Source organism: Gambusia affinis, linkage group LG01, assembly GCF_019740435.1.
Source record: "Gambusia affinis linkage group LG01, SWU_Gaff_1.0, whole genome shotgun sequence".
Taxonomy (NCBI): Eukaryota; Metazoa; Chordata; class Actinopteri; order Cyprinodontiformes; family Poeciliidae; genus Gambusia; species Gambusia affinis.
Window position 1 is genome coordinate 37385829 of NC_057868.1, and position 27524 is coordinate 37413352.

At 37.0% G+C, this 27524-nt stretch overlaps 1 protein-coding gene across 2 annotated transcripts; it reads left to right on the top strand.

The window, feature by feature from the left end:
* The first annotated feature begins 15177 nt into the window (after positions 1-15177).
* On the top strand, positions 15178-27478 carry klhl21 (kelch-like family member 21). Of its 2 annotated transcripts, none has more exons than XM_044119345.1 (5): positions 15178-15342; positions 20982-22060; positions 23489-23894; positions 24448-24520; positions 24801-27478. In XM_044119345.1, exons 2-5 carry the CDS (start codon positions 21034-21036, stop codon positions 25128-25130), a joined length of 1836 nt encoding a protein of 611 aa, XP_043975280.1. In that variant the 5' UTR covers positions 15178-15342; positions 20982-21033; the 3' UTR covers positions 25131-27478. The 2 variants fall into 2 exon arrangements, with proteins under 2 accessions (XP_043975280.1, XP_043975289.1); XM_044119354.1 differs by lacking the exon at positions 15178-15342 and adding an exon at positions 20387-20494.
* The last annotated feature ends 46 nt before the right edge of the window (positions 27479-27524 follow it).

Sequence of the window (27524 nt, forward strand, 5' to 3'; positions counted from 1 at the left end):
CAAAAACAAATAGAATTTAGATATCCAGCAGAACTCAAAGCATTAATTACACACTTGTACTGCGCTACAACATGGCCAGGACAAATCAGTTTATCTGTGCTAAGAAGGTGCCAAAGCCTCGTAGTTCTTTCTGACCCTTCTTACCTGATAGATTCTCCCTCCGCTCAGCTCACTGAGCATGAAATCATTCGGGCAGAATGACAGGGTGTTTGGCTGGTGAGCAGGAGCCCAAGATTTGTTTCTCTGTTGCTGATTGTTGGCCTCTGCGATTACGGGGTGCAAAGAGTCTCAGCAATTCTCTTAATCGACGACCCAGTTATTTCTGTGGAGAAATATTTACTATTTTGTTGTTGATGAAATATTATAAACAAATTGAAATAAGATTGTTGAAGGAGTCCCTGCCTGGCCAAAAGCCAATTATCGCATAACAGTTTTTCACCCCCTGGGTACAGATATTTACAGAAAATGTGAGTGGATCAATCCAAAATATTGATAATATCGGTATCAAATCAGTATCGGATCGATACTACAGTGGTAAGATTGATACTTTAATTTCAGATTCATGCCACAGGAGATTTTGTTTCAATTGGTTCTTAAATGATACTTTTTTGCACTTTTAGGAAAAATGCACACAAATCATGTTAGTATGTTAAAATATTTTGTAGACACCTAAAAACTTTGACCAAATTCTATGCTTAAATGAAATGTTTTATTTTTATCTTTATTTTTTTTGACAAATCAGCACTCCATATCCTATTTTACGTGTGTTTTTTAAATACTTGTTGATGATCTTGTAGGTTAACTCTGCGTTGGGCCTAAAGCAACCAGGCAATTGTTGCCAGTGTCCTTTATTAATCTAGCCTGTGTTATTATGAGATCAAAGCCAAACAAATGACCCGTCATTGGACAGAATTAAGGGAACAGGGCATCTTTTCCAAAAACATCTATGAAAATTGAACTCCCACTCAAACAGTGGCAACAAAGAGACTGTGATTATGATCAAGAGCAGAAATGAAACAAGGACGTTTCCTCTGAGGAGATGCTATGTAGATGAGATTTTTGTCAACAACTTTTTACTGATGAACCACAAGGGCAACTGAAAGTTATTACTATTCCCCAAGCTAACGTCACTCCTTGAACTCTTCCTTTTCTTCCTGCAGTGGGTCATTCTCTCAGCCTCTGCTGCAAAATGTGCATTCTATTGGGAATGATCACCAGCAGCACAGCACCGTGCTTTTTGGAAATGATGTTAGTAAACTAGAAGCTGCTGCTGATGTGTTGCACAGAGATAAGGTCAGAAAGCAAACAATATAAATCATGAGAAGTTATTAAAGGAGACCACTGTCAATTATCTTAAAAAGATGAAGCTTTTACGACTTAGATTGAAATGAGACTCTGCACAGAATGCACCTGTGGTATCAACACATGGCTGCCATTAATTAAAAATGATGCTGTTTCATATTTAGTGAGTGTATTGCTATGGACTCCAGATGTGGTATTTAAAGGTTTTGGGGGGTGGGGGGGGTGTTCTCAGCCTATAAGGTTTTTATGATAACATTTCAGAAACTATCCAACACTAATTCAAGTAGATGAAATGATAGATATACTCAGAAAATAGCAAAATAAAAACTCTGTGCTGCCCACATTTAAATAAAACATAATTTATGAAGCTAGGGTAGTAGTCACTTGTATTTATGTGCAATATATTTATATATACACCAACCAGAGCAAATATCTCTTCACTCTCCTAAACCCAATCTGTATGTTTTATTCATATGGTGCCAATAAGGGATGGAAATTACTTTTGTGCAACAAAAGAAAAAGAAATAAGTAACATGTTGTGCTGCTGGCATTACAAAAAAGAAAAAAGGTTTCAGGAATTACATTTGTTCTCCATCAAGGTCTACCTTATGTTTTGCTCGCACTATTTGTTTTATTTCTGCTTAGGATTTGCATTTAACGCATGCAAATGTGAAGCAATTTGTGTCAATGTTTATCAACCACAAACACAATGAATGCTAAAGAAGCAGAAAAAAATGTTTTTCCTTTTCATTATAAATAATCCTCCTGGTTCTTCAACATGTATTTCCTGTTTTTGCTTAACTTTAGCTGTATTGTTGCATATTTTCCTCTTGCTGACTCCATTTTAAAATGTTCAACTCGACTACTATTACAATATCATTTAAATTTTTATTTTGTTTTCATTCTCTGGTGTTAGTTTTGTTATTAGCTAATTTCAGGTTTTGTTTTCCACTCATATTTTTATATACTATAAATCTAACAATTTGCCTATATAGAATTTAAAAAAAAAACAACAACTTTCTGCTTGTTATTTTTAATTTTGCTTTCTTAAGAGAGAGGCTTTACTTTCTACGACTGACATGGAAAGAGGGGATAAAAAAAACGTGAATAGTTATGTATTCTGACAAGTAAATTTAAGTATGTGAAAACTATTTTAATGCATAATACTTTCATGAGAACTACACTGATCCGGCACTGACCTGACCTGGTGTTGCTGAAAACTTTCAGACCAGCGTCTGACCGGAAGAATAATGCTATAATAGTGTGCCCAAGTCAAATTAAATTTATTTAATATATCCTGCTCAGAATTTAAAACAGGGAACATCACTGAGCAGAAAAAGTCAGTTAGAAACATGGAGGGATTAGTGGCAACAGTCATGCAGTAGTGTCATTTTATACAACACTGAAATTAATTGAAGAGGAGTTGCCTTTACTTTCACCTCTCTGCAATTTAATTATTTAGCAGTTTTAGTCATTTTTGCCAAATCTGTAGCAACAGAGTCCTTTAAAGTGCAGAGCCTTGGGTGATGCTCTGACTGAATGCTCAAGGCCAGAAACAGGACAAAAGCATGACATCTAAACCACAACATTTAAACCCAGTGCATACAAACTGGTACACCTTTGAGGTACAGTGTACCTCAAATCTGTTTCTAATCTGTTTCTAATCAAACAGATTAGAAACAGATTTGCTCAACATCTTGCTGAGAATGGCTCCAGGTGGACATGCGTTTGTGGATCATTGCTGCAGAGAAGAACATCAAAGCTTGCTCAAGCCCAACTAGAGAGACATGAACCTCTCCCCCAACACACTCAGTCATGTCCAAACTTGTGCACAGACAGAATCAGTCAAAAAGAAGTCACATTAAAGCATCAATGCTGCTGCAGAAAATCCTGTAAAACGGTTGCACCACTATCCATAAATGGGTTTTTATTTCTATTTTGTGCATTCTGGTAATTCTTACTTTAAAATTTCTTCAATAAAGTAGCAAAAGACAAAGAAGGCTGAAAAACTGAGATAAAAATATTAAAATAAAAGAAAAGAAGTCAAATTAAAATTTGAAAATACACAACAGAAAGACATTACATAAACATGGCCACGGGCAGGAAGTACCTTTTATGTTCAGTTGAGCATGTTCTGCATTAGTCTCTTGTTAAATAGGGAGCATATAATTCATGACAATAAGGAGATTTGACAACATGCTTCCCTCCTCTGTTTAATGCAGATTGGTCAGTTCCACCCACAGGAATAAGAAACTATTTTGAATACAATTATTTAGATTTTTGATGTCGTCCTCCCACAGGTTTTCACCCCAGCAGAGCCTCCAAAGAAAACAACACTGGTCACCAAAGACTCATCCTGGGCTTGAAGCCACACATGTAAAGAAGCTGCAGAGGGAGAAATGGGGGGCATTATTTGTTTTTTCAAAAGAGTTGTAGAGGATCTGGTAAAGTCTATGTTTATGGTTTCACAGATTTCCTCATATCTCTCACCTTCTGGCTGGAAAGGTGACAAGATTTCAATGTTTTCTACGATTTTTTTGTTGAGACTGAAATCAATCAGCAGCATTGCAGTTGCTGGCCTTTAAGTCAGACATCAGTGCTGTGATTCATTCCTCTGACTCATGTTCCCTCATTAGATGCTGAAACCTTTTCTTTTAATTTTATTTCACCCTTTTCCAATTTTCATTTGCCTTTGTTTTGCCTACTCATTCTATACAATTTTGGTTTCCTAATCTCTTTGATGACACAAGGAAAAGAGTGAATAGGTGGAGCTTTTAGCTTTTCAAACCTAGATCTTCCTGGAGCATACTTGAAATGAAGACATGTGTTGTATTTGCAAATGCACAGACAAACAAATTTTCATTATTGTAGTATTTTTTTAAATGACCCAAAATAGCATCTGTCTCTCTGATGCACAATTTTTGATTATCCCTTAACACAGGGGCACGTCTTATATATTGGATGCTCATAAATGTGCTTTACAAAGCAGTCTTTCATTGTTCTGTGATCTGCTTTTGAACTGCTAAGATCTACTTGCTCATCCTTACAAAACGATTTGCATACTCTTGCAAAAACAAAAATACAAACTCTCAATTTAACAATAGCTGATTTTTGAATCTGTAGGCTTTGCATTGTCTTTCTCTGTGCTTTTGCACAAACTATTTCTGCACAAACAATGTAACTTTCCTAAACCTGCAATTTTCCAGATTGACCACAACTGAACTATTTTGTGGTTTTGATTTGTAGAGGTCCACCCTGCGGTCGCCTTGGAGAACAATTAGGATGGCTGGATGACTGCGCTTAAGCCTGCCACTCTCAGTAGGGGGCAGCCTTTGTTTCTCCTAATAATCAGTTAAGGTCTTCTTCTGCCCACGACCACTCAGTTATCTCTGTCCGTAATAGCCCAGCTGCCTGAGAAATGTGGCAGGAGCCCCCTCGAACTTCAGCGCCTTTGGTGAAAACGAGCCAGAAGCTGCTCTTTGAAGACAGGCTGCGTGGAGCATACGACTCTCAAGCCCTCCCAGGGTTTAATGTCTTATTATTTTCCTCAGACAGAAACAAAATGAACAGTTTTGTCAGCGGGGACACCGCTGTCTTTGTGTCACTTCCTTTAAACGCACAGCTAGGGGGGAGCAGGATGAGAAATGAGGGAAACTGTAGAAAGTCACTTTTGCGTCATTATCTGGAATCTAACATCTGAGGGTGTTTTCATAGGATCAGTCATGTACTCAAGGCGAATTATACAGGAGAAAGGATCAGGATGCTCAAATGCAGAGCCAAATATAGAATCACCTCATTATTTCTTTTTTCAGTCGCTGTAGCAATGCACAAGTGTCAGAATATCTGTAGCTCTCCTGCAACACATCGTCGGATTAGGACACTTTGTTCCCCTTAACCTGATTATTTACGTCAGTCAGGGAACTCAAATAACCTGAATATAATCAAACATTGCAGTTTTGAGGAAAAGAAAAACTGCAATGACATCAGTGGTGTCATTTAAATCAAGCTAATGAAATTTTATTTAATTTTTTAAATTTTTTGACATGTGACTATAGAAGCACCTGCGACTTTCTAGTCTTGTAAATGAGTTGACATACCTACCAACATGTCTAACTTTGATAGGGTAAATAGTAAAAGTGTTTCATATTTTGTGACAAGATTACATTGCATCAATGAAGCATGGTTACCAATTCTGAAGTGCCACCATTACAGATATAAAGCATTTTTTTTAAATTGTTTCATCCAACAGCCAAAAATGCCAATGTAATTTATTGGGATATTGTATGACAGACAAACAAAAAGTAGTACCGGTAATTGTGAAGTGGAAGTAAACCAGTTAATGGTTTTCAAAACTTTTAACATAAAACTTTAAAACACATGATATGTGTTTGTAATTAGATCACATATTAATTCTGAAATCCATAAATGCACTCCTGTGCAAGAAATTACTTTCAATAGATTTGACATTCAAACTCTCTTAAAGTTTGCTGAAAAATATTAGTGAACAGACAGCATCGTGAAGACCAAGTTACAAACCAGGCAGGTCAGAGATAAATATATGAAGAGGTTTAAAGGAGTATGGCACAACTTCACATCTACTGAGATTTACCCTTCCCTCTTACACAGATGTGCTTAGAGAGGAATAATCCGAGAAGCAGCAAAGAGATCCAAGGACCCTCTGGATGACCTGCAGATATTCACAGATCAGAAAAAACAGACCCAAAATATATAATCTTGCAGAGTATGTTTTTTTATTATTTCTCTTTTAGTTTATTTTGATATTAAACTTCATATAACAGTTATCATAGACAATGTCTAGTACTTTACATTTTTGGCATCATGTTCCTGTCTCACAACTTCTGATGTGCAATTCTTTTTCTGTTTAAATGAAATCACAAGAGAACAATCAAAACAAACAAACCATAAACAAAAAAAGAACCGCATATAATAATTTGATCAAAAATTGGTACCAGAAAAAAATACACATTTAACCTAGGATATGGGAGGAACAAATAATTTTTTCATACAAAACATGATCTCATTGGTTTGATATAGTTCAATCATCCTTTCCAAGTCTACAGAAAGAAGTTAGCCTCACCATAACATAATCTTGTAAAGTATCAATGGCATTGACAGTTAGTTTTTTGCATGCAAAACAGGGTTTAGCATCCTCCACTGTTCATCTGTGTCTTTTTGTAACTGATAACCTGTAGGCCATCCAGCACTCGTGCATAAAAAGTGTGACAGTATGATTAATTGTGCCTAGTTCAGAGGCAAACCAAGCTGGCCAACGGATAAGTGAGGATCCCTCAGCAGTGGAAAAGAAGTAACTGTTTAACGTGAAGAAAGGACTGTTACGATGATAAATGGAAGCACAGACACATCCTGCTGATGTCTTTAAAACAAATTGTCTGGGATTTTAAAACAATATATAAAAATAAATGGGTTTTAATCTTCCATTTAGGCACTGTGATAGTGCCGAATTAGAAACATAAACTATCCCTGCCATATTCAATTAAAAAAAAAAAAAGAAAGGGTGATTTTTTGTTCAAATGCACCAGGAGAATAGAGGATTTGCAATTTCCAACTATATTTCTCTTACTGTGAACTCAGCAAATTCAAATGTGCAAGCTGAGATGTTTTCCCTAAGTACTGCCTCTGCTCATCTGCTGCTCGTGATTGGATTAGACCGCAGATTATCATGTAGGCTGAGGGTAGTGGGCAAGCAGATAGGCATGCTTTCAGAAGTTATTAATTACAACTCTGAAATGTTTCACCCCCACAGAATACTTTACATAGGACATGCCAGCAAAGGCAGCAGAGCATAGCTGCTGTTGACATGGATGCAGAAAATGTGTGTTTGTAAGATCTTCAAAGTGCACAAAGCCACATATATCAATCATCTCCACCTCTGTCTCCGTCACACATTGCTGACAGTTTTTATGATTTTCAATTTAGTTTGTGTCTGCAACTCAGTGAGCAGAATTGCTCAGCAAGCGTAAAGATGACATTCGAAAATTCACAGAAGAATAACCCTGAATGTGACATTTGGATCTTCCAATTTGGCTATCATCGCTTTGTGGCATGCAAACATGAACTTGATTAAAAGGGAGGATGAATACAGGAGAGTGGCCTCAATGTGTAGCTTAGCATTAACCCTGCTTTAAATGTGAGTCATGGAAGTAATAGTGATGACCCCTGCTCACACAAGCATGCACGCGCACACACATACACAACGTAGCAATGTCAGAATGAGAAAGGCTCTTTACAACACAGTTGGCGTCACTGCATGAGCAGAATGAAACATGTAGCTGCCCTCCAAGAAAGATTTTATTGAAAATAAATAGAAAACATGATATTTCCTTTTGCCTGAACAATAGGGAAATGTGGTTGAAAAATGAAAGGAAGTCTACTGAAGTTTAAATCTGGTTTAAATGGGATTAGAGACAGATTACAGCCCTAAATTTATATTTTCAATCGTTTGGGTAGGTCCTTTTGCTCCATGATCAATGTTTTCCCCATTGTGTAAGAAACAAAAAGAGAAATTACAAGCATTATGACATCAAATGACCAGAAAGTGATCCAATAAAATATCTCAACTTTCGAGTTGAGATATTGAGAGTCAAGTTCATTTTGTCTGATATTAAATGCTATCTTCCAGTGCAGTGGTTGAAACTGAGGGCCACTCTGCTTTGCTAAGACTGCTAATTGTATTTTAATTTTGTCTCCTAAAGGTGCAAGAAGAGTTCTCCAAAACATTTCTTACTTAAAATAAATCAATATTATTAATATCTGTTGTACAGTGATTTACTTTTACCTAAACCCTAACAAATGTTTCCACTATCTTTGACACGCTGCAGGCAATTAAATAGTCAACTTGTTAGCAAAAATTAAAATACCGTTTAAAAGAAGGTACATTAAAAAGGCTTCAGATCTTTATTCGAGTCTTAAGAGTTTGCTGAGTAAGCCTTTAGCTGCATCCTCCCAAGGAATACAATAAAGATGAGTTTCTTCAATATTTCATGCTGCTACGTAATGTTTGGCTTTTTCCCCCCGACTCCCTGATCCACTAATAATACACACACTGATTCAGCAAACCCACTGAGTGTTATTATCGAGCCCTTCAGAGCCGTCACCCCGTGGAGAGGCACTGCTGTGCACCAATAAATCTGGAATTCAATTAACCCAAGCACATCTTGACCTTTGATATTGTAAAACAACATAAGAGGGTAGTTATCACCGTGCGTTAACATTAAGGAAAAACAACATAATACAATATATGTTGCTGACAGTTTTGTGTTTAACTCCTTGTCAGTTGTGTGCCTCTTTTTGTTCAGTTTCTTTGAATCTGCCCATCTGTCTCCGTATGTCTATTGATCAGTATTCCGTGTCTCTATTGATCAGTATTCCGTATCTCTTCCCGTCTCTGGGGAGATGTATTGATGTTCAAAGCGACAGTGTGTCGTATCAATAATTTACACAGTGATTGTGCTGTTCCATCAGCATGCAACAGAAGATCACAATGATAAATATGCAAAAAGCATCACAGTTATTGTGTCCATTTAATTTATCGCTGTACTAGAAGATGAGTACAGATGAGTACATTTACGCCACCTACCAAAGCAATAAATAAGATGATATTAAGCTAATTTACAGGCAGATGATTTACAGGCATGATAAGTGACTGATATGATGCTGGCGAAAGTTAAAGATCTACTAAAGAAAACTACCTCTTAAAGTGTTTTTAAAACATTTTCAGGCTGAGGACCACTTACTCTATTTAACAAACACTCATTGACCACCTAATTTGAAATTGCCCCCACAATAACGCAATATCTTAATATAAATAACATGACATAAAAGAAATCCTTACCACAACAGCTGTTATCCTCTAATAATGTTTTAAGGCTGCTTTTAATTTATAAGCATATTAAAGAAAAAATAGACTTGAGTTGCTTTGGCAAAAACATTTTGTATCGTAATAGTGTTCAAAAACAAAAGTTCTGCAACTCACTGACAAACTTTCCACCGTTTTCTTTTCAGTGACACATTCTTAATCCATTTAGCCATTAATATTTTTAAGCACAATCCTTATGGTAAGCTAACTTTAGCAATTTTAACTCAGGCCATGGCAAATAAACGATAGGTTGGTTATATGCAGTACCTCGCTGACCAGTAGGGGCGCCCACGGGCCACCACTGGTCGGGGAACACAGTTTAAGAGACTGGTTCTGAATAATGTTTCAGATCTTTTTGAACATCATTGTGTCTGTTTTTAATGTTTTTGTTTGTTTGTTTGTTTGTTTGTTTGTTTGTTTGTTTACTCATGGTTTTATTTTCAGACTGTTTTTGTAAAACACTTTACCAGTGAAAGCTTTAGTTGAAAGTAGATAGTTACAGCATAAAAAGACACATATCCTTTGCGTTTTTGTTTTTTTTTCCATTGTTGGAAAAATTTTGACTGCCTTTTAAGTTTAGCTTGATGGATTAGAAACTATTCCAGTTTACTAATTGCTGGAATAATGAGGTCAACGATTTTGGGGGAAGAATTTTAAATTTCATTCTTCAAATAAAGAAGCTTACTATGCCTATGCCCTTAACACAGTTTGAAAAAAACTCAGATAATGATGATGTCAGAACCTTGTTTGCAGTGGCTTGGTGTGCAACATTTGAGTTGACTTGAGATAAACAGAGGCGCATCTGTAGACGTATTTTAAAATACCTGCTTCCTTGTGTGACCTTATGGAAAAATCATAAAGAATCAGTGAAGATGTCAGGAAGTGAACTGTGAACCTCCACAAATCTGGTTCATTGTTAAATATTATTTCCAGATGCCCGAAGATGCCACATTCATCTGTTCAAGCTATTATAAGCAAATATAAGCAACTCGGGAATGTCCAGACTTCATAATGCTCAAAAAGAAGATGTGTTCTGTGTCCAAGAGGTAAACATGTTTTGGTGTGAAATGTGCATATCAACCCCTCTACAAACGCTGATAAGAAATATTCATTATCCAGTTGTGTACAGACATGTAATCAAAATGCCACTCAACAAAGAAGGAGAGTCTCTTTGCACTATTGACATAACTTCATAATGTTTACTAAAAAGTCAATAGAACCAGCAAGTGTTTTAAATATCAAAATTTATTTGTTTAGCACCTTTCAGCAACAAGGCATTTCAAAGTGCTTTACATCATAAAAACACAAAATTACAAAGACAAAGAACACACAGTCAGCAACATTTTGCACAAATATAGATATAATAACAAATGCAGATTTTTAAGAGATTTTCTTGTTTTCCTGCAATATTTGCAATTTCTACCAAGAATGACACTAAAAGTGCCAGCAATAGACTTTAACATCTGATTTTCTTGTCATTAGGTTGGAATCTATGTATTTTTTTATTTAGCAGAATTTTACATCCACAGAAGAAAAAATACAAATAAAATTTGAAAAATTTTATGTTTATCTTGATTTTAAAAATTAGAGAGAAAAATGTAGTTTTTTCAAACTTACAACAAATTTCCTAAGGTAGATACTTACCAAATTTTAAACCGTGTTTTTAAAAAATAAATAAATAAATAAAAAAAAGCCATTCGACATTTCTGGCTTTAGATAAGTTTTTTTTTTTTTTTGGCTGGTTTGAGAGCAAAATTGCTCTTTTGGTTATAAAAGTTTCAGAATAAAAAGCCAGATAACAATTTACAAAAACCTACATTCAAATGTTATGTAATCTTAATCTAATATTTGTTTTATAACAATAAAATGTATTGTTGCATTTGATGGAAAATAAGAACGCTTGCAAGCTTGAGAAGAACATCCTAATCTGTGAAGTACAAGTGGAGCAGCATTATGTTGTGTGAATATTTTGCTGTTGGAAAGACTGGTCCACTCACAAATGAATGACTTTATAAGGTAAATATCTCAAGACCTGAGGAAGAAAAGTCTTCTAAATGGAAAACAACTCTATGCACACCACCAAATCAGTAAAATAAAACCCAGTGTTTTGGCGTATCCATCACACCGCCCTGATATCAACCTCTTTTAGAAAACCAGTGGGCAGAGCTGAAAGGTCTGTGAGATTAAGGAGATCTATAAACTTGATCCAGTTACTGCACCAGTTCTGTAGGGATCTTGATGCATATTTTTTGCATCAAGATGAAGTATATTTAAAATAGAATATTTCCTACACAAATATGCTTTACTCAACTTCCAGAGCACAGTATCGCATAGAAACTGTTTTTAAATCCCAGTGTGCCACTGAAGTTTAGCTGCTGCATTTAAACCTGGGCTAAAATAAAGCAACATGTGCTTTGTTGTTTTACCAAGAAAACAAAAAGACCCAGATGTACCACAAGTTATAAAATGTCTCCATCTAGTGGCCGGACACATTATAAACATTTTCTTCTCATTTTTAATAAGCCTCGTTTTCAGCTCTCATTAAGATGCATGAACAGTATAGGAGTCATGCATAAGAATGGTCACATCTCAGGGTGACAGTAACCTATTTTTTCAAAGATTTCACACTATTTGTGTCCGGAAAGTGTGGTGGAAATTTGCATCTATTGCCAGAGAGAAATCACTGAACTTCTTCCTGCAACTCTTCATCTGCACACAATTACACACTATAAAATATTCCACAGAATGCAGATATTTCTCAGAGGAAGCATTACTCTATACCTTATTGAACTACATTAGTAAATAAAACATGTTGATCACAGAGATTTAGAGGTTAATAAGTAGGGTTTATTTTCTATTGTGAAACACCCTAGCTGTGTCTATAAACATAAAAGCTTTGAAAACATTTATTTTTCCTGTGAGGAAAATAACCAAATGTCACAGACAAATTTAATCTCTGACTCTGAGTGAAGTGCTGTTAAATGCCAAAATGATTTCTTGGAAAACTCTCTAAGCACCTAATTTAGCAGAACTCTCAGCCCATCGCTCCTTATAGTTCTCCCACTTTCACCACCTGAGGGAAGCAGTAAGGACAAAGATCGGTTCAACGGCAGGTCACCTCCTAATTGCTCAGCAAAAGATGTTTCACTCTTTCTTTGCTGCTTTGTTACACTTAAATATTTCAAATTATCATAAAAAGTAAATATGAGAAAATATCATTTGTGATTGGTAAATATTTCATTTTTTTCAGTGAAAAATGAAGATATCCAACCCCACCCTTGTGAAACAAGTATTGCATCCAATCAGGTTTTTGAAAGCCAAATTTAATGTAGACAGTCACACTCACACCTGATTACTACCAGATCTGTAAAATCTGAAATATCCTGTCTGACATCATGAAGTAGACTTAAACATTTCCAAAGGCATCACACTATGTTAGAATTTGAAGTAATATATATTTTAGTGTGCAAAAGAGTAACAAAGTAGTTTCTCAGTTTTGAGACTCCAGCAAACAATGAAAATATTTTCTACCGTACAAACGGAGGAGATGTGGAACAGTGGTGGACCTTTCTAGGAGTGGCCCAAGGAGTATCAGAATTACTCAAACAAGGTGCTGACAACTCAAACAGGAGGTCGCAAAAGAACCAGGAAAAACACAGAAATCATGATAGGCCTCACTTATCTCAATTGAGGTGAATTCCTGTTTATGATTTAATACTGGATCAAAATAGCATTTTTAGAAGAGTTCTAATGCCAAAACCAGTGTTACCAAGAAGAACACAAAGTCTCATCTTACATTTGCCAAAAAATAAATTGACAACCCCAATTTGTTCCTCCAAAAGGTGGCTGAACATCATGTTTTGGAGGTGTTCATCCTACTATGTCAGCCATAAACTAGCAGCATTTCAGGAAAAAGAACATTGGTCAGACATGATGAAGGTCTGGGATGTTTCTGGACCACATGCAATAGTTAATGTAACCATGAATTTAGCTCTTTATCAGTTTGCTATAAAGGAGATTCATGAAATCACAAATAAAGGATAATGTCTGTATCAGGTTGTGATTTTAAACTGAGCAAGCACAGCATTTTTTTCTCAATTTTACTGAAGGAAACAATGTCATATTCTTAGTACAAGTCAATATTAGGGACAATGTAAAGATCTGAATGCAAACACAATGCTATGAGAATAAATAAGCGTTATTTTATAAGAGCAGTAATGTGAATATAAGCTTATCACTTCAGATCTTTTTAGGCTTAGGCTGACCATTGTGCATTTAGATAGCATGAACTGCAACATTTAAATTAACAGAGTGCTTATTGTTGATATTGTTTCTTCCATGATGCATATTTTAACAAAAACTATGTTTTAAGTGTACAGCCGGTGAGAGGAGCGCAGCGTTGATGATGCCTAGGTTTAGGTGTATAGTTTTAATTACAACTTTGAGTAGAATGATGAAAGACTTGTGGGACTTTTCTCATTTCAAGCCCTCAGTTTGAAATATGAGCTTGTCTCACGGATGCAGCAAACACATACCTATTTTAACATACTGCTTAAACGGTGGTTTAAAGTCGAAATGTAATTTACAGCATACAGCAAAACTAATTAAACCACAATGTCATTTTTAGTTGAATTTCACCAAATTCCTAGAAGAATGAACCCAACAGGAAGGAGATTTATGAGTATTTGACTACAAATATCCTAAGGCTGTAATGAAAAGTCCACAATCAATAGAAATGAGTAATGCATGCAAGAACTCCTTTGAATTCTTTTATGTCAAATCACCAGGGCATTGATAATCTGTAATACAGCAGAAGAGAAGGGCTGATCTGTTTTATTGAGACCTCAGACCTGGTTTGCACTTTTTGCCTCTTTGACCACTCTTGCATTCTCAGTTTCACTTCACCCTGGAGTCCATTCACTAGCTCTTCACTTGCCCTGTTTCCAACTATTACAGTCACTGTCATTGCTCACCTCATTGTCTCTGCTGTGCACATATCACATTGTACATTAAGCTCCCTGACAGAATGTCTTAGTGCATCAGCTATTGGATTTTTGACTCTATTTCTCTTCAGCATGAACTCTCCTTGCCAAGGTCCTTTAGATTATGTGAGATTCTCATTTGAAGTCACTAAAGGTGTTGTAGTTCAGAAGAATAATAGCTTTTATCACTCTTAAAAATGCAGAATCACTTGATGCTATACAATATACGTTTATTTGTTTTTATTTTTTGTTACTTTAAGGAAGTTGACTCCAGGTATTTGCAGGAGTTTGGGATCACAACTGCCCAGTTATAGAAATACTTATAACTGCCTATATTAGACATTCAAACACCAAAATACCTTAATATGCATTAGGTTCTAAAATTCTAGTGTAGTAATAAAGTTTAATAAAAGAAGAGTCAGAAGAAATAGAAACCATATTTTATTTACAACATCCAATAACATTTTTTGTAAATCAACATCGTTAAAAGGTTTGACTGGAAATATTTCTGACTGTGCTTACAACTAAATCATTCAAACTGGGACCTTTACATGATGGGAGTGCTAACAAAAGGCAAATGGCAGTTGCAAAATCAACAGAGAAAAAGGGGCAGACAAAACAACACAGTGCATGTAATACAGACAGACATTTTTAATGCAATGATCCAGGTTTGAGATGCGTTTACACTCATTCTGAAAGTTTGTTTTTTTTTAAATAAAAAATAAAAAAAATGCTCTAACCTTGTTTGTATTTTCGCACTTTTGTTTTAAAAGCTGTCTTAAATTCTATTACACGTCGGGAAGGCAAAAAACATCAAGCAAAATCTAAATGTAAAGACGAAACAAATCTTTGGTTTTCGGGTACACTAAATATCAGAAGCAGAGAATGTAAAAAATACAATTATATTTACAAATCGGTATTTTTAGCATGAAGTAGGTAATTCTGGTTCATAGACTAAAGCGTTATAATACTGCTTTGCTTCAGTTTAATCTTAACATTTACGACGGTACCTGAAGGCATCACTTTCTCCAGCACGGCTGTCATGGCGCTGAAGAGGCCGAGGATTTCTGCGGCGTCAAACTTTAATTTAGGCTCGATTTGGAATATCAGCTCTTATATTTACTCTCTAATATCTTCATTCCCCGACGAGTACATACTTTGGTGAGTTACCTAACAACATGACTGCCCCGTTTAGTTATTCGGCGGACTGTTTGATTTTAGCTTCAACGATGTGCCTAACCAAAAGGTCTGCGTAATTTAGCTAAAATACTTTTCTGCTGCCTGTTGGTGTTGAACTGGTGAAGTGCGGGATTTTACTTGGCTGAAAAACAGCTTTACATGTATGCGTATTAATAACAAAACTATGATGAAATAAGAATCAACAGATTAAAGCAGAGCGCCACGCGTTTAGCTTTCGTGTAACTTATTTTGTTTATTAGTTTTTCTTGACACATCTGCAGATAGTTCCTAACTCGGAGCTGTACACAGTGCAGTTTAATCGGAGGTTTCACATTTAAATATTAGACTATGCATGGCTTATTTCTCTGTCCATTGCTCACATCAACACATGCTGAATATTGGAAGACTTATTTGATTCCTTCTGATTCCTCCTTTTATTATCGGAACAAACTGATATTTTTTACTATTCGGTGGTTGGTAAAAAAAAATCAGCTTAACTGAAAAATTGACAAACGGAAATCAAACATTGTCACAACTCACATCTTCCAAGTAAGAGTTAGTGTGGAAGGTGATGCTGTGGGCACTAAGAATCTCCAGTAGCAGTCAGTCTTGCAACAAATCTGAAGAGGCCTCTGACTACAGACACTGTTTCTCGATGAAAGTTTCAAGACTGACCTTTTATGCTAATAGCTCAATACCCAGGCAGTGGAGATGATATTCCTCAGAAACACGTTTTAGATTAACACAGTCAGCTAATTCACCTCATTTGCTTTTGCCTCTGTCATCCGGGTTATTATTGTGATTTGATATATTGTGCAACTCTATTTAGGTGGGTCCCACTGAAAGATGTGTAGCATTTCTGCAACTGCATAATGAAGCATCAGGCAATGCGATTTGATATGTCAGTACAAATGTGGATTTTCTGGGTATAAGTAATAAGTACTTGTAATACATCCTTGTAGGTTTTGTCTCTTTGTAACCATTAAGAAGATTCCGTAAAACTCTTCAAACCAATTGAAGAGTCCCAGAATTAAAAAAACTAGAAAAAGCATATTATCAAGGGATCCATTACATGACTGCATAACATAATCAGTTCAAATTAAACCACACTATTTAGATGGGTAATCATAACTGAGACAAAATATCAAGAACACATCCGGCTTACTGTTACGTCTGTTAGGTTTGTGTTGGCCTTCCACAGATGAGAGATGGGAATGAGGTGATTGTGTTAGGTTGCCTTTTTAAGGGCAGGAGAGGCTCAGCTGGGGAGGGCTGTAGGTTCATGTGTCTCCACTTGGTTTAGTACATTGGGCTCAACAGCTGTCTTCACTTTCACAATCCTGAATCAAAAAGCAGCGATGCAGAATGAGTTAATTACCGTAGAGCTCCTTTTTTCCAGACAGGAGGGAGGTTGGGGGTAGGGTGGTAGGGTGGTAGTAAAATCTGAACACTTCCTAAGGAAGATGTGTGCACTAGTTTCTGTTCAGATCAGGAGTGTCCAAGCCCAAAATAAAAGAATTGGTAAAAACAATGTACTCTTTTACTTCGAGTTCAAAATAGTAGTTATGAAAGTCTCACGTGAATATTAGTGCTGGACCTGAACAGGAAACATGTTATTGTGACACCATTACTGAATATACTGATGATTATATAATTATTCTACTTTGTCCTGATTCTTCTTCTTTTCTTTTTTCCCCCCTTCTTAATGATCCAAAATGCAATTGGATTATTGCAATTTTACAATTTTCTGTCATCTTCAGCATCTGCGCCACTAAAAATCGACATATGGTGAGCAGCTTGTCCATCCATTTGGCCAAATAAATTGGCTTGCAGAATGTGAAAGTATGTTGCTTAAAATATATCCAACCAAATATTGCATCCATGTAAATTTATGCAGTTGCGATATTACCGATATCATGGCCAGCTAGGCAATGTGGGTGGCATCTACTAACTCACTCACTCTTTGGTTTTCTAACAACAACCTGTTGTGTAACAGGTGGATCAATAGTTTCAGGTTTCACTATTGTGCCTCTTATCTTCTTAAGAAGATAAGAGATAATAATAATAATATTATTATTAATATAATAAGATTATTATTATATTAATAATAATAATATTATTAATATTATTAGTAATAATAATAATAATAATAATAATAATAATAATAAAACAATTTTGTGGAGTGAAGGGAGAAAATAAGTACAACAGCTCAAGAAGAAACTGTGGATTAAAGAATGGTCACGTCACTTGTTTGTCAGTATTTCAGACAATTAAAAAAAAAAAGTTACCTACATTGGGGAAAAATTGGTCTCTTCCAAATATTTCTAGACTGGACTGCAAAATATATTTGGTTGTAGTTGCAAAGTTATGCCAGCAGGGGGAAGACATGGTGCATAAACCTTTACATACATAGAGTCTGTTTTTGATTTACTGTGTACACATCCACACAGCAGCTTCCATATAAACACTCTCCACACCCTCCCACCTCTCCGATGAATCAGACTCCTGAAGGACACAACGTTCTAGGAAGCATTGTGCTTCTTTAAATTTTCTAGAAAAGGTGATGTGGCACGGATTATTTTGTGTCCAAGTTTCAGAGCTGATTTAGACGTGTTCTGTACTTAATGTTGTACAACATCAGACCATAACAGACTGAAGTAAAATAGTAATTTAACACATTCAGATTATAGTTGGTGATGTTTTTAAGTTGTTCCTGGAGAAATTGTCAGGCAAGTTTATTTGTATGGCACATTTCAGCTACAAGACCATTCGAAATTCTTTACATTCTAAAAATATAATTTAGTAACTAATTATGAAACAGCAAAAAGCATTACATTTTGTCAGATGGCATCAGCAAAATCATCAAGCAAATCTATATAAGATATATTGATTAATGTTCCAGTAATGCTGGGTTTCAGATGACGTAGCACCAACGTCACCCAATGCAGATGGAGGGCAGGAAGTAAATGGAGCCCATTTATTTTTGTTGATCCAACATCAAAATGCCTAAAGACTGTGTCCTGTACGGTTGTTCCAACCGTTCTAATGGAGAAAAATATAAACATTTTCATGTGTCGAAGGTCGTTGGTCACAAGGGAGTTAATTTTTAAAAAAACTTACTGAAAAAGAGGAGAAAAGTGGATCAACAATCTAAAGAGATGCGGAAACTAACAGTGCCAGAGTTTGCAGCGCCCACTTTCAGGTATCAATGGCACTGTTTAAATTGTAGTTTCAGATGTTTCATTGGACAGTTACTTAGAAAAACAAGCATTCTTATGTAAGGTAAGATATATTATTTTTATTCCCTGGTGTGGTTGTCCTCAGAGTGTTAACGTTGTTAGCAGCTAGCTCAGTGCCGAGTCACGGACAGAAAAGACAACGTTTATTCAGTGGGACTTTTCTGGTAGAAAAAAAGGCAAAATAAATTAAATATAACCTACACAGCCATACAGTCACTGTGAGCTGTGACTTTTCCCATACAAGGTTCGTGTCTGGACAAGAACCACATTCGTGGCCAGACATGTACATGGTGTTTCTGTAGATCGGTGCGAATGGTTGACCTATATTGGATCTGAATCCAGCATCCTACAACGACTCCACATTAACATACAACTCCAGCATGAATTTGGGTTTACAAAAGCTAAGCTTGTTGTTAGCGATAAAATTCTTATCATAGACTAATTACTTAGAATAGCACAATTCCGTAGTCACCCGGCAGAAACTAGTCAACAGCCATTTAATGTTCCTCTTGATCCTTACTACTTGACCCAACTTAAAACTAAACTCCAACCTATTTAGGGCATTAGCATACTTGTGATCAACTTTGCTTTGTTTTGAACCAGAGAAATCCCTTTCCGGCCCTTTACCTGAATTTTGCGTGTCATCCGGGTCACGTGACTGAAACCCAGCAATTATGAATCAAAGATAAGTTTATAAACCGTTAACCTTGACTTAAAGGAATTTGGTGTTTTCTGGATGTTTGTTCCAGATTAATGGAGCATAAAAACTGAATGCACATTTGGTTCCGGGGATTCAAAATAGACCAGAGGCAGAAAACCTGAGTGGTCTGGAAGGTTGATCCAACAGCAACATATCTTTAATGTATTTTTGTACTAAGCCATTCAGTGATTTATAAACTAAAATAAATATTTTAAAATCTATTCTCTGAGCTACAGGGAGCCAGTGTAAGGTCTTCAAAATTGGGGTAAAGTTCTTTATCTTCCTAGTTTTTGGTAGAAGCCTTCATAACATTGTCCTCTGAGTAGATATTAGCTTTTATCCTGTTGAAGAATATTATTATTTGTGTTTTTCCGTTTATTTTTACCTCCTCTCTGGGATATGGGGCTCTGTTTGCCCTCAGGAGAGAAGATTGATCCCCTGCACAGATCTTTGGACTGCTGCATTGTTGAACCCTGGTGTGGAATGTGCGCCGTCTTTCAGCCAGAGGACGGTGGGCTTTACAACAAATCTCTGTAAACAGACACTTGTGTATTTTAAGAAGTTATCTTCTCCTAAGATGACTCTCAGAGAAGATCGTCATCGGTGGTTTTGTTGTCTAAGTGATTAGACTAAGCTGAAATGTGAATGCCAAAATAAAATGTGTTTCTCATAAGGCTGATAGATTGAATTTCATGGTTGTCAAATGAAGTCTGGAGTGATACTATTATTCCTAGAAGAACCTGGTTGTAGGTTTTGTTTTCATATAAAACCAAAGCAGGTGATCGTGTTGCCTGCTCGGAGCAAATGTATGTTTTGCCAAGAGATTGCTGAAAATTCAAACAGGAAGCAACCCTACAGGTGGTGAGGAGGCCAAGGCTTTACTGGCAATTCCCATAAAGACTCCTTACTCACTCTGAGTGACCTCAGAGACATACCAGAGGTTGTGGTGGGGGGTGTCTGACTGTTAGCATCAGTTTCCTTGCCTGTTAGGTGTTCTCCCTAAAATCCAACCCCCACTCCCGTCTGGAAATGGATACTGTGGGCGTATTTATAGCTGCAGACCACAAGCGAGCTCTTTCTTAAACACGTCGAAGGAGCTTGTCGCATTCATCAGAGACAGACTGAGCTTCACTGTTGTGTTCTCTCGACTGTTTTACTTTTTAACTTGTGTAACCAGCCTGAAGGGGCTTATCAGGTAGGAGAACAAACTGAAAAAGATTTTAACTATTGTTACTGTTACTATGGCTTTCATAGTGTCTTTTTTTCCATTACATCAAGACAATTAAAAATGCTTTACCAAAGTAATTTTTTCTTCATGTAAAAAAAAAAATCATACATTTCTTAATGAATAATTTTAAATGTAATAGCATTTGATGAGAAATGTTTGACACAATTTGTGAAAAAATGCTACCATGACTCTGCAATAATGATCCTTTCAGGGTTCATACTTCAACCACCACTCATCTTCGATTTGTAACTGCAGTTTGAAACTTCTTGTTTTAATTTGAAAGCAACTGTTAAAATCCTTTTTGGTTTAGTAATCTTGTTTGGTAAGTTTATATGGTTTAATTATTAGATAAGGAAACATTCTGGAACTTAACTGATAATGAGGTAGGAATTTGTAGCAGAATTACTGATAAGCTCTGCTGATGCTTAACAAGTATTTTTGATTTCTATTCCAGATGAAATCCTCATTCTGAACTCCGCCACAAGTGAGACACAGCGAGAGGAAAGATGGAGAAACCAGTTCTCCAGACGCAGCCGTCCACCTTACCTTTTTTTGACTCTTCGCATGCCTTCAACCTCCTGAGAGGAATTCATGAGCTACGAGCTGAGCGGAAGTTTTTTGATGTGACTTTATGTGCCGAGGGGCGGGAGTTCCACTGCCACCGCACGGTGTTGGCTGCTGCCAGCACCTACTTCCGTGCCATGTTCACCGGGACGTTGAGGGAGAGCGTAATGGACAGAGTGGTTCTACACGAGGTGTCAGCCGAGCTTCTAGGCTTACTGGTGGACTTCTGCTACACGGGTCGGGTCACGGTCACTCAGGACAACGTGGATCTCCTGCTGAAGACGGCCGATTTGTTCCAGTTCCCCTCGGTCAAAGAGGCATGCTGTGCATTTCTGGAGCAGCGTCTGGATGTCTCCAACTGCTTAGAGATACAAGACTTTGCAGAGGCTTACGCTTGCAGGGAATTGGCGATTAGCGCACGCCGCTTCACCCTCAAAAACATAATGGAGTTGGCGAAAGGAAGAGACTTTGAACGGTTGCCATGGAAGCGTCTACTAGAGTTCGTGTCCGACGACGAGCTTTGCGTGGATAAGGAGGAGACGGTCTACCAAATCGCAGTGCGGTGGGTAAAGGCTGATCTGCAGCGACGGCTGCATTACTGGCCCGAACTTCTCCAGCAGGTCCGCCTCCCGTTCGTCAGGCGGTTCTTCCTCCTGGCCCACGTGGAGAGTGACCCGCTTGTCTACCTGTCACCCACCTGCCTCCGCATGGTGAACGAAGCCCGCAGCTTCCAGTCCTGTGAATACGACCGCCACGACAGGCCGTGCCACCGCATGCGACCTCGGCCCTCTACGGGATTGGCGGAAATCCTGGTGGTGGTCGGAGGATGTGACCAGGACTGCGACGAACTGGTCACTGTGGACTGTTACAACCCTCAGACCGGACAGTGGCGCTACCTGGCCGAATTCCCCGACCACCTTGGAGGAGGTTACAGCATAGCAGCCCTCGGAAATGATATGTATGTCACAGGTAAGAAACCCAAACCTTCAGCAGACAGCTCTGATCTAGCTCTGGTTGTGTTATGTTGAGGGCCAATTTTTTTAATCCCTGTGTAAATTAAGCAAATATTTCAGTTCTCAATTGAATCCAATATTCCACATTTGATATTTGACAGATTCATGTATTTTGGTGTGTATTCACACCAGGTATGGTTAGTCTGTTTCAGTCAAACTCAAGTTTGTTTCCAGAGATTGTTTGACACAAAAGCGTAAATTCTGGTATGCCTAAAAACCTCGGTCTCAGTTCTGTTTTTATTTTCAATCACATTCTGTTTTTATAACACATTTTTGTCTGTTTTACAGACATAGAAGTACACTTCATGAATCTATTCAACCTTGCCACATCAGTCACTTAAATACAGCTCATAAATTTAACTAACACCTCTGTCATCTGAACTGGTTTAAATGGCCAAATATACTCACTGACTTTTTCTGAATAAAACTGAAATCTAATAGAACTGGTTGAAAATGATTTTAATGTGCAGAAAAGTATGAAAAAAAGATTAAAGATTTATCTATGGAAAGACTTAATGTCTATTACACAACATGCAGTTACTATGGCATATCGAGGAAATACGTCCTTGCTTCTAAATTAAAAGAAAAACCACAAGAATTAATTGCCTTTGTAGAGAAACACAATAAAGTCCATCTGTAGAAATGTTTTAGTAGCAGCTGACTTTTGCGGCTTTGCTGCATTGAGTTAGTGGAGTCTATGTTTAGTCTTGTGAAATGTGTGACAGTGCGGTGTTGAACAGATGTCTGCCGATCTCATTTGTTCAAGAAGATATGCATTTACGTTTGGTTCATTTTTGTTTGTTGTTTGCAATGTGTCTAAGTTTATGGTGTTACACTTTTTAAAGATGCAATACATGTAGACAGTTGTCTGCAAACTGAAGATTCATGTCTGATGTTATTTACACTCTGAGTTCCCAACACTATCAATATAACTTTTATTGCATTATTTATTTAGATAAATTGTTATTCAGCTCAGGATGTTGGTGAAATTATGAGGTAAAAATGCTCATATTCTTGTCAAGCTTATTTGCATAGCAAAATTCATTTCAAAAGTAATTTACACTAAGCCTGCAATAAGCAATTAATTAGTCACATGATAAATTAAAATAAGGTCAATAATTTCCATTCTGATGATTAATATTTTTTAAAGAGCAATTTTGTTTTCAGAGACATAATCCATTATATTAATGGTTTTTGGTAATTGTTTTTTATTTTGGATGTTAGCTCTGTAAAATATGTTGATCGATGTTCCATTTACTGACAGGTCACTTTTTAGCCTTGATTTAAAGGAAGTCATTGTTTCAGCATTTTCGCAGTTATCTGGAAGTTTGTTCCAGATTTTTGGTGAGTGGAAGCTAAAAGCTGCATCTCCATGTTTCTCCAGGAGGTTCTGACGGCTCCCGTCTGTACGACGGCGTGTGGCGCTACAAATCCAGTGTAAACGAGTGGACAGAGGTGTCGCCCATGCTGAAGGCCCGCGAGTACCATAGCTCGTGCGTGCTGAAAGGCCAGCTGTACGTGGTGGCGTCGGACAGCACCGAGCGCTACGACCAGGCTCTGGACTGCTGGGAGGCCTTGCCAGGCATGCTGCACCCCATGGACAACTGCTCCACGACGGCGTGCAACGGCCGCCTGTACGCTATAGGCTCTCTGACCGGCGAGGACACTATGGCCGTCCAGAGCTACGACGCCGACACCAACCGCTGGACCATGGTCAACTGTGGACAGCTGCCTCCCTGGTCCTTCACTCCAAAAACAGTGACCCTCAATGGCCTCATTTACTTTGTTAGGTGAGGGATCTCTTACTGTATATTTTGTTACTATGGTAACAATTTAGACAGGCTAGCCTTTAGTTTAATTATTTCACTCACAAAAGGCTTTTGTTTTATGTTCTTTTTAAGTGTAAACTGTTCAAGATATATCAAATATCTCTTATTAAGCACCTTTTGCTTTTTTAATCCCATAATTGTCAACAGATCATTCTTGCATTGTATTGACGTTAACATGTTATGTTAGTGCATTTTAGGCAATAGAATGTTTATTGTTTAAAAAATGAAGAAAGCTACCTTGATTTGCTACTTTGTTAGTTAGACCATACTAATGATTGTGTTTTAGTCAAAGTTTAAAGAAGGTGACATTTTTTGTTCATTCTGGCTTTATCTAACAGAAAAACTCAAAATTCCCTCTAATATTTCCACACAATTTAGGTGGTGAAGTGTTTATGTTCAAGATGGCTGAATATTAATAAATAGAAGGATTTACTCGGATGAAACAGTCATCAGAGCTTCTAATATATGTGACGCAGCGGGTATTTGGCCAGTAACAGCCTGTCTCCATGTGCAGGGATGACTCAGCGGAGGTTGATGTTTACAATCCACAAAAGAACGAGTGGGACAAAATTAGCCCCATGAACCAGGTTTGTATTTCACATCAGATGCTTGTGTGCTGCCCTGCTTTAATAATAGTCTTCTGTGACCTTCAGTGTTGTACAGTAAACTGGTTGGACACACAGAACAGGGTGAGATCAATAAAAACAAGCAGGAATTGATGCTCCCAGTGCTGCAGTTTGTCTCTAATGGATTTATTGTCCAAACACAGCAGAAGTTCTAGAAATACTGAAGAAAAGGAAACTTTCCAACACATTGGCACACAAAAATAGAGTTGCCAGCAAGCTGATTTGATTTCAAATTTTTCAGGTTCACGTTGGAGGCAGCGTGGCAGTCCTGGGCGGTAAGCTGTTCGTATCCGGTGGTTACGACAACACGTTCGAGCTGTCGGATGTCGTGGAGGCGTATGATCCGATGAACCGTGCCTGGACGGTGGCTGGACGGCTCCCCCAGCGGACCTTCTGGCATGGCAGCGTCAGCATCTTCCGCCAGTTCATGCCGCTGGTGGCCAGCTCGTTTGAACCCACTGACACACCCGAGTCCAACACCATACACCTCCACCGGCACCAGCGCCACCAAGCGCTCCACAACCTCAACAACAATCTGAACCAGAACCAGGATGTAAACCCAGCGCATTGATGCGGTCATACATGCTCGCCGTGTTCTCTCTTTGCAAAAATACTAAATCTTACAAAGTGTTTTGAGTTTAGTTTCTAGTGCAAATATCTTATCACACTTGAAGTAAAACTAAACTTACAAGTAATTTTTCAGCAAGATATGACTTTAATAATTTATTAATATTGATGATAGAAATAATCTGCTGGTAGAACTAGTATGTTTTCATCCATATTAAAGAATTGTTAACTTATCTCTTATTCAAATTAGAATATACATTAATAATCCCAAAGGGAAATAAATGTTGTAACTTGTATAACTTCAAAATTCTTTATAACATGCTGAAAAGTTACTTCCAAGTTAGTTTAGTCTAATTTTAAGTATACTAAGGTATTTGCACTGACAACAAAACCAAAAAGACGTTTTGGAAGATTTTGCTTTTGCAGAGTTCAGTTTACCTCATTGCTGCAAGGATTGGTGGGAAATCTCGAATGGTATTGATTAGCTATGATACGTTGCTGCTCAATATCTATGATATGGGTTATAGATTTATTTGCTTTAAAGTAGATTTTGAACCCTGCTCCTTCTTGGCTTTGAAAGAATGAAGGGACATGAACTGCAACACCAGAAGGATGGTGGTGAAAACAGTTAAAAGCACTTTAACTTTTAACAATCATATTATATTCACAATAAGCTCCAAATAATTTTGAAAATTTTTGTTGTGCAAGTGCTGAAAAAATCTGTTATTTAGACTATGGTGTGTGTATCATCACACTCTAAGGTACCTGGAGTTTTGTTTTCTATGTTGACTCTAATGCATGAGAGAAGACTGCATATAGTTTAAACACATAATCTATATTATTTTCCTTACATGCTTTTTTTATTTACATATGGTCATTACAGTGTCATCTGCAAGGGAAATAGGCTGAGATTTACAGCATTATCGTCATTTGATGTGCAGAAAAGATTTGAAATGATTGGGTAACATCCAACCTAGATGTAGTTTTACCCATTGTTGTTCAAAACTACTTAATTTCTGTTGATGCATGGGTTTCTGGTGATTTTCAGCCCTCTTGTGGACTTTCATGGTCACTACATGGGCTTAGAGACAGAATTAGTTTGTGCTATCTAATATTTTTTACTCTTTTCTGTGTATTGATAGATAACTTTGAGTTTTAGATAAGATAGGTATATGTATGCCTTGATGAAAGGGTGAAACAGTAGTAAAGATACACAGATTGGACTTTTTTTTCTTTTTTACTTTGACCTGCAAATGCGTTTTCACTGCAGTTCCCAAGTCTTCAAGATCACAACTGCATAGAGTCACATAAAAGCAATGACCTACATGAAGACATTTAGTGTTTCTTTAACTGATGGCGATGTCTACAGTTTGAAACAGAAGTTTGGGCAAATGTGAATATAGCAACAAGACGTAGAAGTGAGGAAAATGTCAATTCTCAAATATTGCAAGTTGTTTTCTGTTAAGTCTGATTGTAGTTTTCACCTCAACAGAAAATGAAGGACTTGCAAGAATATCTCCATTGATGCATCTCTAAACATTAATCAGATTTTATTAAAATCCAAAGGTACTGAAAGAAGTTGGACCTTTCAATTTTAGTGCTTAAAAAAAAACTTATTTTTGAGAGAGAGAGAAATTTCAAGTAACAATTTGCTAATTTTGATCTGTAGCTAACTGATTGAAGGATCACGATGCATAAGTCTAGCCTGTCCTGGACATCTCATGTTCCAAAGCATCCATGTGAATTTTAGGATTCTTTGGTTTCTTTTACATTCAGATGCATTTCCATTTACAATTCAAAAGCTTTTACTCATGTTGTTAAAAAGATCTGGGCACTTTGAGGGTGGGGATATATTGTGGTTGACGCAGGATTTTGAAAAGTTTTGCTGCTGATTCAGTTTGTTTTAAATGCAGTTCTAAATTAGCAGCATTTTTTCTACATGGAAGATAAAATTAGATCAGAAATTTGCTGTTAAATGTTTACATTCCCTAACTGCTCTTAAGTTTCACAACGGACTTGCGTTTCTTCTGTTTAGTGTGAGAAATGAATGTTTGAGTAATGGTTTGAAGGACTCCAGCTTACAGTGTTGACTTTTTATTTAGGTGATCTGATTCTTGTTTCTTGGTTGTGCATCAATCTTTGACTGCTCCAGTTGGATTGTGCATGAAAAACTTTCCTTAACCAAATATATAATGCTTGTAATGCGTTTCCAGCAACGTTGACTGGAAGTACAAAAGAATCTCAGTTTGAAAAAATGTTTTTGCTTTAAAGTATGCAGTTTTTGTGTTGTAAAAGTTCTCATACAGTTTTGTGAAGTTGAACCGGTGTTGTAAATACAGCATATTTAAAAGATATATTGTGTTTGTTTTCTTTACTCCTAAAATTGTAATTTACATTA